The following is a 21,835-nucleotide window of genomic DNA, read 5'->3' on the forward strand; positions in this document are numbered from 1 at the left end:
TAGATGCCTCGACAAAATCGGTCTTTTCGTATTTATAGTAGAGGAGAAATACAGCCACTTTATATTATAAATCTATTGTAAACGAGGGTGAAATCGCTCGCCAACATCGTTTCGTAGAAAATTGATATGAAAGGTGGGAATAATGTGAAGGTAATATAGATAATATTTCGATTTATTATTAAACGTGCCTACATGATACAAATCAGGGAACAACACAATCTCGGTATCACTTTATGATGTAATAAATATGTTTTGTCCTTTGCGTGTACGTGATGAGAGTCTAATAATTATTACACCTTACCCCTATAGGAGATGGGATTAATTTAACGATGTTTATCAGATTCAGTACACAGACTATCACAAAGTTGATTGCTGGTTCGGGTTCGTACATGGGTGTTTCTAAAATGATCACAGCCGCGAGCTGAACGACATAAAAGGTAACACGTCCAAAAGCATCTTTTTACCTCCACGTACGTCACCATCCCCGATTTTTTACGATACTCCCCACTGAATCGTTTCTTCTTGGAAAACGCCGTCGATATAAATAATCCGTCATACGCGTGAAAAAACGTGATTTAAATTCGTCACGATACTTTTCCCACCCTTATCCTTGCAATCTCGCTCCGTTCTCGCTTGCTTATCTCGCGCAAACATCGATTTTTAATTCTACTGCGAAAATCGATACGCTAGAACTAGAAAAATCAATGCTATCGTGCTCGGCTTGACATTAAAATATATCGACACAATTTAGATGTCGACTACATATCAAATTTTATTTAGGACACCCCGAAGCAAACTCTCAGAACACATGGATCCTAATTTTAATCGGAGACATTTCGGCTCGTGCAATGTTCGATCCTTTGAAAATTCTCGACGTCGTCTTCCTTTCCTTTTTACCAAATCACAGAGTCGATCGATACCAATTCCATTATGTCGAGATCAAAAATACGGATACGCAGTTAACGCCGCGTTAACGCAATTTAGAATGCACCCTGTACGTGTAGCATCGTTTAAAGAAGTACGAGTCGCTCAATGACCATGAGAATGACACCGTTCTTTTTTTTCCATTTGTTTTCTCTTTTTTTCTTTCTCTCTTTACACCTTATTATACAAATACAACGAGACACCGTGTAATTCTTATATCTTCTTCACATATTAAGAATATATTCCTAGGTACTCTGCGAGGACGTGCGACCGTCCGTAAAGCGATCCGTCGGCTCCCGCGGGACGGCGGCGGCTGCGAATAAACCGTGCTTAAAGCAAACTTAATTAAGTGATAATTGGCGAACGCGAAATTCCAACCGAAAAGACGGTAATCGTCGCCTGAGAGGATTCGCGCGCCGCCGACGATCGCGGGACCATCCGAACAGATATTTACGCCTCGCACGTCATCGTCGTATCTCGATCTTGGTATATCACTCTCTAACTGGGCTATGTATATATTTATATATATATATATATTTATTTATATAGAATGCATTACGAACTCACCGTGCGGCTCGCAACCGCAGCGTGTGAGAGACACCGAAGCACATGCAAAACAACTCAAATGTAATACATCGGTAACGCGATTCCTCGCTAGCTCCCTTTTCCTCGTCCTTTTCTCTCTCTCTACCATAAATAGAATAAATTATTCCTTTTTATGTACAAATGGTACTCCCTCCTATGGGTGTTTGTGCTTACGTAGGCCTACACTCTCGCCGCGCGTTTAGCATTAAAAAACAATTATGCCGATAGTGCTCAGTTGCGCCACTATTTTGTGCCTTGCTTCCGCGCAACCGAGATGCTGAGAAGGAAATTTTGATAAATCTTGGTACATACAAGCAAACTGAAGGAAAACGTAGTTCTAAACGCGCGACGAGCTGTTATTCTTAAATGTACAATACATCTTGTCCGCTTCTAGCTTGTGCAGATCTTTCGCGGCGATTGTTTGACAGAACGGCGATGATCGAACTTTGCCTTACTTCCATCGTATCAAAATATATCAAAATCGCGAAACTAGAACCTGGCGTTCCCTATTTTCTCAAGAAAGCTGCAGAGCAACGTCGGTCGTCGTAGTTTCAATTTATGGATATTATTCCGCGCAACAATGAAAATCTGCAGGATATCTTAAATCTTCCTCGAATCTATTCAGAGTATATCAATTTTCTTAAAATGTTATTGAACGTGTGAATTACTGAAACGCTCTTCCTATCTTTCTCTCTTATATAATATATAGGAATATATCTCAATAAAATATACAGCAATCACGAAGAGCAAATTGAAGTTGCGATCTGAAAATATCCTGGGCCCTATAGTGAAAATATATGTACACCCAGTAGACGTGTGTGGCGATAGTTACGCGAGTATATTTTATTTAAAAACATTACCTCGCGCAAGATATTTCTTTTATATCTCGCGAATATTATATACGTGATTTCCCAGCAGACGTTCTCAACGAGATCCCGCGGATTTTCCTGCATCGCACGGAATTACATTGATTTACCCTACGAGTGCATATAGTAAAAATAAAATACGCGTGCCTCGGACACTATGCGAAACCGCTGATAAATTAATATTCATTCACCGCTTTGGCAAACAGCGCCGGACACGCGGTTCTCGACAGCACTGCAAAACGGGAACGCCTGAACGCTTTAGCCTCGGTGATTATGCAATATGTAAAATAGATCATTTGTGTTTGCTTATTCCGCGGGGAGAACGTTAGCTCTAGCAACGTTATATTGCGAATGTACGGTCATCGTCGGGAAACGCTCGCCGTCCGTTCACACAGGGTATATCTCGCCGTTCTCGACGTCGTATGGCACTGGATATTAGCGTGGTACCGCCCGTAGTATTATCCTTGGATAAATGTAGCTCGCATGCTTGTATAGATATACAAAAACTCGAGGATTCTCTAGTTTTCCTGTGTGCGTTTAACCCTTATAGTACAATGTGGAAAAATGACATCCGTAATACAAACACGGGTACTCTCGTGTCCGACCTATTTAAAGTAGTTAAAAAATTTCAAAAAAATAGGAACATACTTGCAAGAGTTTCTAGAATAAAACTCTGTTTATTTCAGAGAAAACTAAAATGTTGTATAATTTAATTACTTTAGAAATTTTTAAAAATTTCCATAGATAAAAATTGGTCGGACACGAAATATTCATGTTTTCTACTGTAAGGGTTAAAATCGCATCGAGAAAGAGAACGCCTCTTTCCTTTTTTAAAATTAATTTCTTTTTCTCACATCCATGCTACTATCAGTATTTAAAGAATGTTTTATCGCCCAATTTTTTGAAGCGCATAACTCTGGTAATCTTTTATTTACGAAACTACTATCTTTTCTTGTAAACAAAGGCCACTCAAATGCAAAAACCTATTGCTCTAAGATTACGTAAAGAATAAATCTCTCGAGTGCCTCAATGACTTAAATGACTTACGTAGACAAATGTTTGTTAATTTCGCTATTAATTATTCGACAAACAGCCGTTTAAGCCGCGAGTCATCACGAGAGACTCGACACTCGATTATTAACGAACTTTTATTGAACTCTATTTCAGCGCATTACTGTAAAGATTATTTGGACGTATATTCCCGTCAATGCGAATTATTCAAACGGACATTTCCCAAAACTGTGCTCTTCGTTTAATTCTTAAAACTAGTTACTAACACTTAGGCCTCGCTAATTCGGCCTGCTGTTATGAGATCGACGTTAGGGAAATGGATGTCTCATTCGCGGGAGACAGTCGCATGAATCGAATGCGATTTGTGATGTAAGAAAGATGAAATTAAAAAGAAAAAGATATAAAAGTGTATCAATATGCAAAGTCTTTACTAAACAATTTGACTTGACGAGAACTATACTCATGAAATTTAAGTGATAGTAGCATTATAATTTACATAAAAAAAATATTTCTCCAAATATAACTTATATAACTACAGCCCATTCATTTGAACAATTCAACAAATTTAACGATTCAACAAATTTAAGTGTATGGAAAATTTTGTACTATTAATTCAATATATAATTTCAGTCTGTTAAATAAAAGACCTCTTAATAGAATTTTCGGTTCAGATCAAAGCTGATCACAGCACCGCGTATTGTCGCATCACCACATTCAATGTATATAGAGAGCGCCAATTATTTTGATTCGATATTAGTTACATTGCAAAATGTGTTGCGCGTGTCAATCGATCATTGATTAAAAACATGGAATATGGCAGTTTGACATTATCGGAAATATCAAATCTTCCACGAAGAACTGATACCATGGATGTTGGACTGGATGGACAAACGACAAAAAAATTCTAAAATTTCCTTTTAAGAGTTAAAAGCAGAATCAATGATGTCTAACCCGCTGACTGCCATGCTTGCGCATGTATTTTTCAACATATTTGCTGACAAAAGAATGTAATCAGTGTACAAGAAATATTATTGTATCGACGATTTTTTAATTCTCTGTCTCCAACTAAGTAAGCGGTCTTACAAGAGAAGCAAAAAAGTAGGCTTTATTATACATACATTGCAGTATGGCAGTGAACGTGTCGAGATATTTTAAAAATTTCAAGAGAGATCTTTGGTTCTCTCTTTCTCTCTCTCTTCATAGCTATATCCATCTTAGCACAAGCTCTCCATCCAGTTGTGAGATGGAAACAACAAAGGCTACATTATTCTACCCTATAATCGATATCTTCATGTGAGATTCCAGCCTTTTTCCTTTTTACATCGTGCATATGTTAAATTGAACTAAGAATTCAAGTTTCCTTAAATGCGAGTTTCAAATACGGCCTTAGCAATAGGATCGGCATATAAACACATCGGTTAAATTGGAAATGTCCGCGTAATCGTACTACACTCTAAGCAATTCCAAAAACAATGTGTACGGTGTTCCACACACATTTTTTTCCTTGTAATGTTTTCCTAATGATTTCATTTTTATATTATATTATTATGTAATCTTTTAGGTTTTGTCATTCCTCTTACGATGCTTAAATGTTAAGTTGAGAAAATAATTTTTTTTCGTTTATTTAACAAGAAAAATGTTCAACTCGTTTCTTCATAAATATTCAATTTTTCATAAGTCTTCTTTATGGGGCTCAATGGTTCCAGCAGAAACACTTAATTTGCACGTGAGTTTTATTTTACTTTTTTTAAAATTTTAAGTTTCTTTTTCCCGTTAGCGCGCGCGAAGTGCATTCACTATTTATTTAAAAAAAACTTTTTTTCACTGGGTCCAAAACACGTTAATTGTACGTTAATTGTTATTGTATTACGTCCATGCTGAAAGCATGTTGTAACGCTAAGAGCATCCGTGGAGTATCATCGGCTAGAAAGCACAAAGAATATTCTAATAAACGTTCTTCAGAACGTTTTATAGTACGCTGAAATGTTTCTAGCTTGCTTTGGTTTCTTTCCAGTCAATTTCTCGACGTCATGCGTATGAGAATTATTGCTGATTACAATCAGCAACCGTTTCCTCGAGTAATGGCCTCCGTTCATTTCGTATTCCTTTCTTCACGTTATTAAGCGAGGACTGTGCAAACCTTCTACCTGAGTATCGATTTGAGGACAATGTTGCATATCAGGCGGTCCCCAATCGTGCAAATTTCCACTGTTAGCTAATCTGTGTGTAAGTCGATGTGCTATTGAAAAACCTCCGCTACCTTCCAATTGTGTTAGAACTATGATGACTTGTCTAAAATCAAAGTATTAATGTAAAATGTTTAATCGTATGTTGAACAGAAATTTAATTAAATCTTACCTATGAAGGGGAGGAACACTATCGGCAGTTCTGAGTTGTCCTCTCGTGGACACGACGTTATAGCTTTCATGGCAGTCGCATTTTACATGAATCCACTTGTTTACATGACGATTTTCAACCATTACCACTAAACCGGCCCATCCCTTAGTTAAATAATAAGCAGTCATACCTTCTCTGCCCTGTAAAATATATTTATATATTTTATAAAACATAATTGCATTACGCATTATGCAAAATAGGATGAAATAAATTACTTCATGCCGTTGTCCTTTAGCCAATGTTAGACTTATGATAGCATCAGCTAAGACAAAAGCGGGTGGTGATATCTGCTCGACGAGAAGTCTCTTTGAGCTGTGAATGGCGAGAACATATTCAGGATAACTAGATGTATCTTCCATTCCAGTGTGCCAATGATTAAAGGCCAAACATACGACGATATACAAATCTCTCTCCAACATTTTGTGACAACCGACAAAGCCGCGTACTTGCCGCTTACTGTGTTCTACTAATCTACCAACTTCTGGAGCGGCCGGAGATCTTGTGCGAAAAACTACTACGCATAAGTCCAGTTGAGAACGTTGTGATTTTTCCGAATTTCTAGATAATTATATATTTATTAATATATTTTGTAGATATTATATATATCTGAGCATAAATCAGTTTAATCGTCTCACCTTTGGCCCTCTTGGAACAGAGTAAATTCCGTTTCGGTAGGTTCTAATACTGTCAAAAGGACGCATGATAAATGTCTGAGGGACGATAATGGAGGGAGAGTACCGCGCAATCTCACTTCGCTCCATCCAACTCTCGTCTTGCAAATGTCAATGCAATCGAAGTACTTTAAAACATCATCGAAGGATATCCAGAAGACACCGTCTGAAGCACCGTGTGGCATAAGCATCTCTCGTAATTGCGGAGTCCATATAGGGCTGTCATCCGACCAATCCCCTTTCCAACTATAATGACCCCAAGGATTGCGTAGTCGTAATAATCGTATTCCCTGCATAACAATCACATAGCATGTGTATTTGTTTCAAGTTAAGTCAATAAAACTCCAAGCCATGTCTATATTTGTGATACCTACCTGTACATCACGTACATCGAGGACAGAATATGCGTGTCTAGAACAAACATTTTAATTAAGAACAATGAAAAAAAAAATATACATAACAAAAATAAAATTCAGATATAACTTAAAATAATTAAGTTTTTAATTTACCTTGGCCTTAAACCTTTGCGCTGATATTCCTCTTCGTCAACCTTCATATTACCGCCTCCGCAACTAGCACCCATTAAAAACATAGCCTGCCTCGAGGACAAGAGTTGTGCCCATATTAGGTCCCTATCGAGTTCGTCTTCGCTTGGCAATGCAGAAGGTTGTAAAGGCACGCTCTCACACGGGGCACCAGTTAATGTCGCTAGACCTTCTATAGCACGGCCGGATACTAAGGCCTCGTAACAGCCATGTATTTTAGCAACTGCTTTTTCAATTAGCGGCACCCAAAGCTGTTTTCTTTTTGCCTTTAATATAAGATGTACACATCACCAATAATACGCATATGTTGATATATAGCGTACAGGATATAATAGGTAGCATACAGACATATACCTGAGAGTACACTAAGTGACCTCTCTTATCACAGGGTAATAGATCATCAACGAGCACTGTCGTCCATTTTCCATCTTTACACAGTCTAACTTGATAAGCACCTTCGGGGCATGTCTCTTTCATGACCAAAACTCTTCTCACGAGCTCGTCACTTTCCGCTAGAACGGCCAGAGCCGACAGCAGCCAACAATTTCCTAAGACACCTTGCGAGATATCAGAAGGTAGGGGTGTCCTAAAGACAGCCCAAGGCAGTTTAGAATCAACACTTGAGTCCACGTTAATTTGGTGTGGCCTTCTCCATTGGACGACGTGATTATCTTTTGTATCCGCAGGATTATAGTACAGGGATTTCGGAGCAGGCGGGAACGAATCATCAACAAACGGCTCGTTTGTCTATAAGAGAAGTATTAAATCTCATTAATAATTTAGCATTCTAGATACCTATAATATGAACTAAATTTATATTCTTACCTCTTTGCAATATCGCACAATGCGCTCCCATTTCTCTAACGCGTCTCTTTCCTCCAGTTGTCTAAGATTTTCCATTACCACGCTTTCCTGTCGCTGTATTCTAAGAGTACTAGTGCCCGCCTCGAGAAGCCTAGGTATCCCTCTATCTCCAGACATTTGGGACAGCAATTTCGAGCTTTGGCACATTTCGCAAATAACAGTCGTACTCTTGTTCTCGTATGTGCACAGTTTACATTGCCACTAAATATACACAAAGCTCATTAGAGATAAAAATAATAAACATTAAGAAATAAGTCAATATGACGAGCTAAGACAGTTATCCTATCAAAAATATAATTTATTAACTGACAAAATTAAAATAATAAATGTAACAAACGAATGAAAGCTAATGCGCTATATAATATTAAAAAACTTTCAAAACGTTTCTCTAACGCATCTCTTTCCTCTAGTTGTTTAAGATTTTCTGTTACCACGCTTTCCTGTCGCTGTATTCTAAAAGTACTAGTGCCCGACTCGAGAAACCTAGGTATTCCTCTATCTGCAGACATTTGGGACAGCGATTTCGAGCTTTTGCATATTTCGCAAATAACAGTCGCACTTATGTTCTCGAATGCGCACAGTTTACATTGCCACTAAATATACACAAAGTTCGTTAGAGATAAAAATAAAAAATATTAAGAAACAGATCAATACAACGAGCTAAGACAGTTATCCAATCAAAAATATAATTTATTGATTGACAAAATTACAATAATAAATGTAACAAATGAATGGAAGCTAATGCACTATACAATATCAAAAAATTTTTGAAACGTTTCGACTTTACGATATCCTTATCAGTCATGATAAAAATATATTATATTAAACAAAACAGTATTATGAAAATGTTAATAATGGATAAACAATCGAAAAACTTAAAATCATAAACATATCCGGTAAAATTAAGTTGTACAGATAAAACAGATAATAAAAAAAGTACAATATAACGCAATATGTATTACATATTAAAAGAAAGAACAAAGACGGTATTTCTTTCGTTTGTTGGCTAAAAAAATATAGAGTCCGGAACGGAATTTTTTCCGTTCTGTAACAAAAAAAAAAAAAAAAAACGCAAAATCAAAGCATAGAACGTGAGGGTAATCCCGGTCAAAATTATTATTAAAAATAGTCTTGTCAAAAAATGTGGAAACCTTTAAAATGATCAGAGATGAAAGAATCTATACGTTATTTATGGCACATATAAAACAAAAAACAAAATGTAAAAAATCACACAACTTACTTGCGTTAATTATAGGTGATGTACAAAAACATATGCGTTAATTATAGATGATTATACAAAAACAAAGAAACATTATCAGATGAAGCGTCAAAACGTGTGAACCATTGGATAGTCAGAAACGATGTAAACTGGCTTATTATCTGCTAGTAATTTTGAACAGAATGTCAAATAAACAATAATAAGAATTGTCAAGAAACTCTGTGCCTTTTTGTAGATTGATTCCGTTAATTTTTTGTTAATGTGCGTTAATGTGTATCAATAGAATTGTTTTACCAGAGAGAGCGTTGTACAAATTAAAACTATCTTTTGCTTTTTCCGCCAACAAACAAAACAAATACCGTCTTTGTTATTCTTTTTAATATGTAATACGTCCTGTGTTATATTGTACATTTTTCAATCATTTATTTCATCTGTATGACTTAATTACACCAGCGATATGTTGATGACTTTAAGTTTTTCGATTGTTTATCCATTATTAACATTTTGATAATACTGTTTTGCTTAATCTTATATATTTTTATTATGACTAATGAGGACTTTGTAAAATTAAAACGGTTCAAAAATTTTTTAATATTACACAGCGCATTAGCTTCCATTCGTTTGTTACATTTATTATTTTAATTTTGTCAGTCAATAAATTATATTTTTGATAGGATAACTGTCTTAGCTCGTTGTATTGACCTGTTTCTTAATATTTATAATGCTTTGCATTATATTTAGCTCTTTATATTTTCTTTATTTGTGTAAAAATAATAATTCTCTAGTTTGTTTCACAAACGCCAATAGCAAAGAAAAAAAAAAAGAATAAGACGTATGAAAAGTTTAGGTAAGAGCGAACCAAGAATTCATTTTGCTCGTACCAATAACTTATTTTTGAAAATTCTATAAAAAAAGATAAATACTAACTTGAGTAAGTGAAGGATCTCTAGTTCTCGAGTGCCTTTTATCACCTGCTGACGAGCCGTTCCTTCTTACGGAATTTCTATGCCTTGGAGTAACCGCTCTGGAATTCGTTGGGGTTGAACAGAGCCTTGGGCTTGGACTCCGCTGGCCAAGGACCCTATTGTCTTTCGGGACTTCTAGAAAGTCCGCTAACGTTTTACAGGCATTGCAGTTTTGCGCGGAAAGCGGATTCCTCAGCGTGCACGACGGACACACCCAACTTTCGCCCTTTCGTAGAGTGGCGTCCTCCAGATGCATGATGCTTTTCAGCTTCGAACCGCAGCAAGCTTCGCACGTCGTTCTCGATGCGGCGTTCAAGAGAGTGCACTTTTTGCACGTCCATACTGGTGACGGCGGATCGATCTGATCATCCAGATCGGATTCCGCCGTAGCCAGAGTGGCCGCTTTTGGTGGTATATACCTGACGCTATCCCTTGATACTACTATCGGAGATTGTACGTGAGTCGGATAACTACTCGTGTCCTTCGTGACAGTTATCAAACTGGGCTGCGTTAATGACGGGGGTGATCTGGATGAACCGCAAATGTCGCAACCGCTAGACCACAATGGATTGTATGCGTAAGAACACTTTCTGCAGGTCCACATGCGCTTTAGCGGACTCACATTCGATAGTTCACCCACCGGACTGGTCGCCTCACTGTGTGCCTTTGTCGGTACCAGACCTAACTTACTGCTCTGTTTCTTTGGCAATGGCGGCGGTATGTCGGGATCCGTAATCCCGATGTAGGAATACTTTGGTCTCGAGTTGAAGCCAATAGAATGCGGCGGCACCGCGGGTGGTTCCTCGTCATTCAAACTTCTACGGTTAACAGTTTTCTTCTGCGTCACGCTCGCAACCGAATCGGCATCCGAAAAGGATCTTCGATAGGACAGAGGTCCGGCGGACGATAACGCGCGCGGTACCCAAGCCGGCACACTGATAACCACTCCGCTGCAAGGCGCGGGGCTCCTAGGAGCATCGCACGCCTCGCACTGCTCCAAACTAGGCGCATTGTCCAGTGTGCAATTGTCGCAACTCCATAAGCCATCGTCCTGGCGTGCTTCCGGTACCACCAGACTCGTAGGTCGTTGTACCATGTGTTCTGGCAATTTTTGAACAACGGAACCGTTCGACAGCGACCGACTGACTTTAGACTTGACTCGCTCGTACATAGAAGGACTATGTCGTTTTGGGGAACGTTGAGAGGTATCGCTGTTATCTGTAAACGGAAGCGTAGTAGACTCCATGGCTCCAATCGACGGCAAGATCCAGTCTTTATGGTGCCCTCTTCCTCTTTCACTTCGACTTATGCTCGTCAACTGTGCCATACCTAAAAGAAAATTTTTAAACAACGATATTCAATGATCTAGAGTTTTTTCTGACGAATCCTACAATGATCGTTTTGCGTGACTCACCTGTACTATTAATTTTACCATCATTACTAGAGCCACTCTTGCTAGCACCTCCATGTAGGACATTGGCCAATAGTCCAGACGTAATTTTAAGACGATTTTCTTTATGCAGATTAATCTTTCTACTTTTGCGTGCGCCAATCTGCTTTCCGTCGTTTTGAGCTATCGATGCACTGGCATCGCAAGCCGTGCAAATCAGTAAGCTGCAATTATTGTCCAATAGACATCGAATACAAGTCCACTGTTTGACTAAAGAAGGTAAGGACGAAAAACGCTTCAGCGGTTTTTTATTGAATGAATTATCCAACAAACCGCAATAGGAATTCTTCCTGACGTCGGCTGCAGACAAGTGTCTCTCAAAACTGCAAGTTTGTAGGAACACATACATAAAAATATTCATATTTTAAAGAGAAAATTTCAGAATTCAAAGGAAATGTACTTAAAAAATAATTGTTTGGCATTTGAAGAGGAAATTAATAAAAAAATTTTAATTCATGATTATTACAAAGTTAGCTACTAATAAAACATTAACAAGTTTGCAATATCTTGTTTTAAATTTGATTCCAGGTAAGCATGCTCAACGTAAAGGAAAACCTTATTTAAGATTAAGAATACTGACTCAGTTCTACTCCCTACAATTAACGTAAACATGACACAATGGAATCGAATATCGTATACCATATGATAAATAACAGTGTGGTAGCTTCAAACTCGCGAGTGTAACGACAGGATCATCTCGAGGCACATGCAAAACACCTGGGGAAAAGGGCCAGGAAGAGGAAGGGGGAATGGAAATCTCGTAGATCCTCACCGTTGAGAAGCGGTACGTTGGGACTGGCCGATGGATGGCTGATTCGTCGGGATACGCGGCAATCTGTCTGTCCTCGGCGGTGGCGTCGGCGGCGTCGATTCCCCGGAGGAGGTCTCCCCCCTGGTGGGACAGGTCTCTCCGTCCTCGCGTCTCCTCGCCGTACGTCGCGCACAATCCCCCGCGTGCGCCGCTTTCCCTTCCACCCCCTGTCGCGCGCTACGCTCCGCCGCGGATACGACGCTCGTGGCACGATCCTGCCTGCGATCAGGGCTGGCCCTCTCGTCGCTCCTGAGCCGCGTCAGCCCGCACCTGGCGCATCTCGCGCTCTCCGTCGGATTTATCAGGGCGCACTCCGAGCAATGCCATTGCAGCACCGACGCGATCGAGCCCATTCTCCACGCGTAGTCATGGCTCCCCCGCTGCGCCGCTCTACTATATCACCACTGTCGCGACCACGGACACGACGGCGTCGACGGCGGTGGCGGCGGCGGCGTCAGCAGTGACAGCGACGTCGGCGACGGCGTCGACGGTGGTGATGGTGGTGGCTGCTGCAGCACACGGAGCCGGCACACAGCGCACACGGTGGACGCGACGACGACGTCGATCCTCGTCCACGATCTTGACTCTCGTACCTCGCGTTACCCGCGCCGAAACACCCGCGCGGAACTCTCCACTTCCCGTTCGCTCGCTCCTGCTCCTCCGTCGCCGCACGACACGGGAGGGACGCGGACGCCGCGACGCGACGCGACGCGACGCGACGCGAGGCGACGTGACGTGACGTGACGCGGCGCGACGCGACGCGACGACGCGGCCGCCGGCGGGTGGCGGTTAACGACGGCGATCAGCGGTGCCGCGGGACGCGTACTCCACGTCGTCGTCGTCGCGAGGATGTCGCCGTCGTCGGTCGCGACAGGAGCCCGCCGTTCTTTGTCATATGTTCCGCGACGGCCATCTTTCCCGTCGGGTCCCCCACCTCGTGAACAATCCTTTTCCCCCCACCGACCTAATATCTCGCGACCTCGCAGTACTGACGCGAGATTATCCGTCGCCCTGAATGAAACAAGGATATTTGATTTTTTTTTTTTAATATTAGAACCAGCTGCATTATTTCGGCATCTTCAATAAGTTTTAGCGTCATGGATTAGCTAGGTTATCGCGATGTACGACTAAAGACTGGTCACCTTCGATCAACTCGATTAAGTCTAAGGTCAGTCAACTTAAAATTGATCGTGTTATTTTGTTTTTCTTATCAACAGTCAGTTTATGGAAACTATAATTTACTTATATATAATAACTTTAAATTAATATAATTAATTTTTTAAATTAAAAAGCAATACAAAATTAAGGTAGGGAGGGTCAATTTTAAGTTTTGCAGTTGGCAATTTAATCTGCCGATTAGGCATACATGGAGTCGACCAGTCCTATGTATGATTGAACAGTGTTCCTGACCGTGTCTTGCATTAACCTGTAGTGTTTCATATTTGAGTAAATAGCAAGAATAGAAAACAATAACAGCAACCATAAACGATAATAAATAATTGCATGTCATTGCAATGTAATATATCTTTAGTTTGTACAAATACTTTTTTGTGAGGAATGATTAGCGTCCACTATGGAATTTCCAATATGCGTCACTGGACTTTTTAATTGCCACGCGCACTGGCGACATCTATGTAAAAAAAGGCGAAAGATCTGTACTGACTATTGTACCGTTTAAGGGGATGAGCTTACCAAGTCCCTGTGGCGCAGAGGATAGCGCGTTGGACTTCTAATCCAAAGGTCGTGGGTTCGATCCCCACCAGGGATGGAAGGCGAGCGGCATTCAAAAACCGTTTGTAATAATTTTTTTTACGTGTTAATTTACATTACGCTTAAATTGTATAAACAATTGAAAGAGCCAATAGTGAAAATAGTTCATTTTCGAATCAATTATTACCGATTCAGTAATTTTTTCTTGAGTGTTGCTCATAATATTACCGTTTTGACAATTATATAACAATTGAAAAATAATTACATGATCGAATATGTCGTTATTCTTTCAATCCGGTTGTACATACATATTTTAAACTTGTGACGTCGCGTTATTGTCTCTTAAACCATGTGGTGTAAATAAAAGGCTAAAAATCTATAAGCCTATTATAAACGGAAGATATTTTTTTATACTATCACACAGTATTTTAGTAAGCGTTAACCATGGTCGTGAGATTACGTCAATAGCGTTATCTTGAATTAAGTTCGGTTTTAGCTTGCATAGATTTATCAGAATGGAGCCGAGCGCATCGTTCATTCAACATCTATAAATATGCATTATGTATTCACAAATGCACACAGCTTTTAAATTAAAATATACGTATATCGATGTATTATAGCTGAGAGATAATGAAAGTAAATTTATCTTCATTAAAATTCTTGATTGACACGGCGCTATCGCAGTAACTAAATGATTCAGGTATGCGCGCGAGAGCATTGTATTCTTTACGAGAGAAATGTTGATTTATTTGTTTGCTGATAGAGCAAACGGTCGTATCTCGAATTCTTATATAGTTTAATTATCTGTTAGCGTATCGACAGCTGTTTTCTCTTCGCGCGAAAAAAACACTGGCACTGGCATGGAATGTTCGAACGTTCATATAAATGTATAAAATTAAGTATTTCCTATTAGATTACCAGAAACGTACAATTCCAAATACAAATCAAGTTAAGAAACATCAATCTTGCTTTCGGTAAATATCATATCTAATGTAAAACGTTGAAATAGTCTTATTGAAGAAGAAATATATATAGGAAAGCTGTTAGTTAAAAGGACGAAGATAAACGATGAGATTTTAACATACGCCATATTTGAATATTTATAAATACTCAGTACCTCATTAAGGGATGACACACGAAACTCTCCCGCTTTCTGGTACTGTCCAGATTTGTTCCTCCGAGAAGCTCACGGGCATCCCCTTTTGGTCACCGAGAGAGAGAAAGAGACAGTACCCCGTCGGTTTATTTACGGAAACGCCTCTTCTTTGCCTCTCACTGAGAGACGCCTTACTTTGATTGCACCAACTCCTAACAGTTTCAGTTTTGTTCGATTTCTTGAAGCGAAAATAATTCTGGAGCAAAGGAGGTCTTCGAGCGTAAAGAGCAAGGAATGAAATTAATAAAAAGGGATTAATTAAAAAGGGACATTTTACATCTTGTTTCTATGAATAAATTTTTTCATGCAAAGTAGCAAAAATGTTATACCATTGTATATTATATCTCTCTTTGCTTCCGTTAAAACATAGATTTACAATTTTATTTTTGTAATTAAATAAAACGATAAAGAAAATAACATACGTTAGTTTCATGTTAAATTTATTTATTGTTCAAAACAAATATAGCATATATGTAGTGGAAATGGAGATAAATACGTTTGCGGCCAATAAAAGCAAAATGTTATCTATACTATCGCAGAATATTGTATACGAAATCTCTTTTATTATTGATATCTGCGTACACATGAATTATGCCGCGCATCGTTACAAAATAATAAAATTTTAAGGATGTATATGTTGCATCTCAAAGCATTACCAAAAATATAAAAATTGCATACATTGTTCTATTATTATATTAGAATATCCGTGTAAAATTTAACCGCACAATTCTTTTATTGATTTAAAAGTTATTTGATAATTTATTAATCTTTCTTCTGTTCCTAATACTTATTTAAAATCATGTTTTGTAATACTTATTTGGACATTTTATTTTCAGAAAATAGATCACCACGAATTGAATTAATCTTTATATATTATAAAACTCTTACAAAATAATAATCGTACAACTAGTTTCAGAATCAAAATTCACAATCAAATAAAACGTCTTGTCGTTTCTTAGGAAAACAAATAAAGAGCCTAAGAACCCTGCAGTTTTTAAATTTCGATAACTTTTAACTGATATTGTATAGTCAAAACATTTTTTAATGATACGCCTATCTTTATGTTAAGACATAACCCGATGTGATGTTTTCATTATTACTGCGACGAATGGGCTTTGCCAAGTAACGATGACATACTAGAATTTTCCACTCCAACAACATCAATATTTCCATTGTTATTCGCCAAGTAACGGTGACGTTCAAAGTTTCCGTTTTGTGATTCGTTACCTGTGCCATCATTTTTGGCATAACGGCACGGAGGATCGAGCAACGATGGCGTGCTCTCGATTCTTCATCTAAAAGCCCGAAATAATTTCTCGGACTTCGAATCGCGACGCGGACACGATCGGCCTAGCGCGCGTTCTGTTCGCCTTAATACTCTTTGGAGCGGAGCCAGTGCGATTTACTGCCAGACAGCTAGTCGCCGCGTCCACGACTCCAACTTCGTAATCATAGAACAGCCTCATAAATAATTGCGTTGTTCTTTCTTTCTCTCTCTCTCTCTTTCTCTCTCATTTGCGGGACCGCCAGACACGGGCTCTTAATTAGCGGCGATTATTGCGCATGCGATAAAGTCGCGTTCTGTTATTCGCTCTTGATGCAAGTATCAAGTATCGTTATATAAGTCGCAATTTGTGGCGAGTGCGCGAAAATGCGTCTTTAATTACATCACAGAAGATTTGATATGTGCAATGAATTTATTCATTAACGCGCTATTATATAGCCGATGTAAAAACTAGCTTATAGCACTTAAGTTATACATATAAAAGTAATGAAATAAAAGTAAAAGGTGGGACTATATTAGTTTTTATACCTAGATCATCTCTGTGACTTTTGTTAAAAATTTACAACCATAAAAATATGTATATACGCTCGATAATATAAGCTCGAACTTATAACCTGTCACTTATGAGTCCGTTGCTCCACACGATATCCCTAAATTACATATAAATTCGTCAAAATTTTCTAACTTTATGTTTTTAATATTTATATAATTCTTCTTAGAGCTGTATATGCAAAAATAAAAATCTTTATGCATATTAAGACTATATATTAAACATTGATATTAAAAACAACAAAAGGCTGCAAGACCCCCTGCTGCTTAGAAAATTCTTAACTCTTGACAATTGACATTGCTCGTTTATCCTATGTATTACACAGGGTAAACGAGCAATATGTCAATTAACTATTTAACACGAAGGTCCCAGATTCAAACTCGTAAATGGAAAATTTTCTGTGAGATGATATCGTGAATAAACATATTGCGTCTATTATTTTTATATCACGAATGTGGAGATTGTATTAAATGGTTATTGGCTTTCAACGTAAAAATTGTACGCATATGAAGTAATATGTCTTCGAGATATTTGATAAAACTTATCTAATCAGTTATTCAATTGCTTGCATACACGCACGCGTGTGCATATATACAAACACACACATCATAAGTACCGTTATACATAATCATTATATAAAACACATATTAGAATAGAAAATGTGATATTTAGTATCATTAATGTCATTTTTTTAAAGATTCTTAGTATGACATTTTTACTCGAATAAGTTTTGATGCGTAGATCTGAATTGATTCATTGCATTAAATTATCGTCGAAAAAAAATCTAATATAATTCACGGGAAAAAATGATACATTTATCACGTGGAAATGCCACTCTCTTACGTCATGGATTTTCTAAAACATCAATCGATGCGTGTCTAATAACGGTTAACTCTATGACGTAGCTTCACGCGTCGACGGATTTTTCCTCGCTTTACTTTAAGGTACATGGCTCGTCGCGAAGAAAATGGCTTAATGTCGCGATTATTTATAACGAACTTTCTTCCGCGATCAATAATGTAAACATACGGGGGAAAATTTCATCTTTTACCGTTCTTATATTCTATACATTTACTGTCTTTCATTCAAATCGAATAACAAATAAAGTAGAACATTTTTCAAACAATTTTTAGAATTCTTACGTGAGATGTGCGCAACAATGAATGCATGTCTCGCCACGCTCTTACGTCATGCTGTTTTTACAAGTCGTCTCGATGCCTGCGGTCAATATTTACTGCTATCTCGCCGAGCGGCAACGCAAAAGTGCTTTATCAGAGCCTTCTCGGGCATATATGTGAACCAAGGAATAGATGAAAACACGCGAATTATCTGTTGACGCGACAGATTATTAGAGTAGCCACCGCAGTTTTCACGAGCTATGATGACACGTAAATCGATATCACGTATCAGCCGGTCAACGGCATCAAATGGCCGGTTGACGACTAATGCAAAATTCGTGCGCTACAATTATTTACAATAAACAAGCAAGAAACAGATCGTTCGAGTCCTCGATTATTGTATTATATCTAAAGATTTATAATATTTATAAAATTATGATATGTGTATGTAAAAATATTGTCCCACACACAAGGATATGATTTTCAGCGTAACAGTTCCCGTTTTGTGAGCAGCATTAAATATTCTAATTATAAGGCATCCCGACTCTCCTTTTAGACGCGATGATTTCATGATAAGTAGCGCGTGTCTTATCGCGCGAGCGTTAACTATTTGCATAATGATAATGCGTCTCACTTTGGCAGTAAATTATACATGTGAATCAGTGCAAACTCACTTGCAATTCGCTGGAAGTATTTACGCGGCAACACGGTATAATGTGAGTTTTTTTATGGCATTTCCCGTCTGTAGCGGAAATCTTGCGGCTTGGGAAACTTCGCTCATAATTTGCTAATTAAGAAAATTTTTCTTGCTATCTCGATCTTTAACATAATGCGACAAATAAAGTATAATTTCACTAAATTGACTCGATAATTAAATTGACGTATATATATATAATTAAATACATATATACAAATAAATATTAATAATTTTCGTACATACAATATGTTGTTTCTATTTCCATCATTATATCATATTATATTATTGTTTTGTCTGATGATATTATACTATTTTTAATAAATGTTATGCATAGAGTTTATTTCTGCTTTTATACATGATAATGTAATTTAATACAAGAAATTTATCATTACATAATTTTGTTTAATTATTTGTATCGATTTTCAATAAGTTTTTTTCTAATTTTCTTGGAATAACTTTCGACAATTGTTCTAGTTCGAGTTGTGCATTGCATTGTGGATGTTTGCCGAAAACAATTGTTCCGAGATTAATTGTAACAGTTCCCACAGGTATAATACAAGATTCCAATCTGTCCTACATAAACTTTTGTAATATTAATGCACGTGCTTCGTGTGAATAAACACGTCCTAAAAAATGATTCCCGACGTTTCGTATGATCGCTACGAAACGTCGGAGATTTATTACTAAGCCAACCACTTAGATAATCCACGTGTCGCGAGAAATGAACTATCAATTATATATGAACGCACTTGGAATAATGGCAATGTATATTTGAATGAGATAAAATATGTATGTGTGTGGAATTTTATAATATTACAAGTATATCAAATTATCTTTTGATAATTATTTATAATACTTGAAGTCGAGCTGTCGTAAAAAATTCTTAGAGTATCATATGTAAAGATAAGAATAAATAAATAATTTATATAATACGAATATTAAGCTTTTCGGACATTTAATACGAAATGTTAAGACTTCTTTTTAATAATAATTTTGAAAAATGTATATTTATATAATGTAATATATTTAGATGTATGTTTATAAATGTTTATTTTAAATAAACCCATCAAAAAATCAATGTAGTTTACTAGATATTTCATACTTTATGTCAAAATATATTAGAATAAAATATGAAATCTTATAAACTGATTGTTCGATAAAGCTACCTTAGTACTTTTGTAGGTAGAATAATTAAAAGAATCATATCGTGTAAAAAATTATATAATTCTATTTTTTTATGATAATGTTTGTATAATTTCGTAAAATTTTTTTTTCAAAAACTAATTTTACCATTATCCTTTAAAGTATACATCTTCTGTTTAAAACATTTTTCTCGAAAATGTTTTATTTTTAAAATAATCAATATATTGTTGAATTTTATTTTAAGTAATATAGTCGAGATTATCTTGAAAATAAAACATACATATCGTACAAAAGGTATTATTGGAATAAATGCTCGGTGTAAAATTAATTGCGTGGGTAAAAAGAATATCAATTTTTATTTTTAATTCCCCAACGTGACAAATTGTCTTATTGCACCTCTCTGACTCAGCGTATCACATCACATCGATCACATCATATCGCACGTATTTTGTATGCGTTCAACGCAAATTATGACTGAATCGAGTATGAGTCAGCTGTCAAACTGCCTCGTCGCCTTACGTTGAGCGTGCGGGCTCTTTTAGTGCCACGTGCGAATGAAAAAATATCTACCTTCATTTTACCGTACATTTTTAACGGAAGTGGGTTATCAGTTACGCGACAGGTATTAAATGAAAGCCGTGGCGTCGTATGCTGATGCACACGTGGTTCTTGCTGAGAAAACACGCGAGTCTACGTACGGTGCGATAACGTGTTTTCCAGCAAACAATATACGATAGTCTCGTTCTAATTAGCGCCACGATTACGACACGTCATTCATTTTGCTCTCCGTTGAACGAAGCCGCTACACAATTTCAATATGTTAGTTTCAAAGATTTACTGTGTACGAATGTGCGAAATATTATTTTTTTACATTATCTGCGCATCTGTAACGACAAGATGACAATGAATGGAAAATATGTATTTTTCCATGTTTTGTCATCCTGCTGAACCTTACCGCTGACTAATAAACCATTGACATATTAGAAACCCGTGATCGAATGATTAAATATACACACGTGCACGTAGCGCTCTACACGTTTCGAATCACGTGTGTCGAACGTGCTTGCGACAGGAGTATGAATTTTACATAACTTCCGAGGGGTCTGTTCCTGAATTTTTGTCACGCGCTTCTGCAGAACCATTTTGTTGCAATGAATGATAAAAAGAATAAACAAAAAAAAAAAGGGAACTGCATAAGTAGAACAAACGCGGCACAAGGACAGAACTGAAAACTAAGAAACGTAAATGCGAAAATATTTACACGCTATAGTAAGTTTCTAATCCTCCTTTTATTATGGTAATCGGAAACTCATTCGCGCACTCGCGCTAAAATATTGACGTTGTTCATTGAAAATCATTGTTTGCGTTTTGTATTATATGCACAGGCAAAAAGATAACGCGTTTTCTTGAGATTCGTTTTCATTGTAAATAATAATAATAGAAGAAGATAACGCGTTTTTAAACGGATTTCAAACAAATAGTAGATAATTAATAATGTTTTTAGAATAATGGCAAGGCAAACTGTGACAGAACTGATCTAAACTCGCCAAAGATAAACGTAGATGGAAAAGGTATCGATGGAATTCAAGATCGTTGGACACGCGCCTTACAAGAAAACCTCGCGAACTCGAAAATACAGATTTTAATGAAACTTGGCATAAATGTAGAGGGAGTAAATACATGAATTTAGAAATTTTTAGTTTAGTGCCCAAAAACGGTTTGAAGGGGTAAAACCACCCTTCAAAGTTGAGACGATTTTTGCGGTTTTTCGATATATCTCGTAAATTCAACAAAATATAAAAAAATGTTTCATACGAAAGATTTACATATTAATTCTTTATTTAACTAGGCTATATATTAAAAAAAAA

At 37.4% G+C, this 21,835-nt stretch overlaps 1 protein-coding gene and 1 non-coding gene across 3 annotated transcripts; one reads left to right on the forward strand and one right to left on the reverse strand.

Annotated features, from left to right (window-relative positions):
- Window positions 1–154: 154 nt before the first annotated feature.
- LOC105839500 (calpain-D) lies at window positions 155–13,250 on the reverse strand. 2 transcript variants are annotated; one of them, XM_012685847.3, is made up of 12 exons: window positions 12,270–13,250; window positions 11,462–11,820; window positions 10,010–11,376; window positions 8,295–8,456; window positions 7,825–8,064; window positions 7,354–7,746; window positions 6,964–7,265; window positions 6,829–6,865; window positions 6,419–6,744; window positions 5,999–6,341; window positions 5,745–5,923; window positions 155–5,678 (listed from the first exon to the last, which is right to left on the reverse strand). In XM_012685847.3, the coding sequence occupies exons 1-12, from the start codon at window positions 12,659–12,661 to the stop codon at window positions 5,498–5,500; spliced, it is 4,281 nt and encodes a 1,426-aa protein (XP_012541301.1). In that variant the 5' UTR covers window positions 12,662–13,250; the 3' UTR covers window positions 155–5,497. The 2 variants fall into 2 exon arrangements, with proteins under 2 accessions (XP_012541301.1, XP_012541302.1); XM_012685848.2 differs by lacking the exon at window positions 8,295–8,456 and having other exon boundaries at window positions 5,498–5,678; window positions 12,270–12,661.
- A 753-nt stretch (window positions 13,251–14,003) lies between these two features.
- Window positions 14,004–14,076, forward strand: Trnar-ucu. The gene has a single exon. It is a non-coding gene; the product is annotated as a tRNA-Arg (tRNA).
- The last annotated feature ends 7,759 nt before the right edge of the window (window positions 14,077–21,835 follow it).

The sequence above is a fragment of the Monomorium pharaonis genome, chromosome 4 (assembly GCF_013373865.1).
Source record: "Monomorium pharaonis isolate MP-MQ-018 chromosome 4, ASM1337386v2, whole genome shotgun sequence".
NCBI lineage: Eukaryota > Metazoa > Arthropoda > Insecta > Hymenoptera > Formicidae > Monomorium > Monomorium pharaonis.

What these genes read in the sequence shown, in the direction of transcription:
- LOC105839500 (XM_012685847.3), bottom strand. Translation starts at nt 12,661, where the DNA reads ATGGGCTCGATCGCGTCGGTGCTGCAATGGCATTGCTCGGAGTGCGCC. An exon ending in CTGTTCCAAGAGGGCCAAAG is followed by an intron (nt 6,342 to 6,418) that starts GTGAGACGATTA and finishes ATAATTATCTAG; the next exon opens with AAATTCGGAAAAATCACAAC. An exon ending in AGTGTTCCTCCCCTTCATAG is followed by an intron (nt 5,679 to 5,744) that starts GTAAGATTTAAT and finishes CTTTGATTTTAG; the next exon opens with ACAAGTCATCATAGTTCTAA.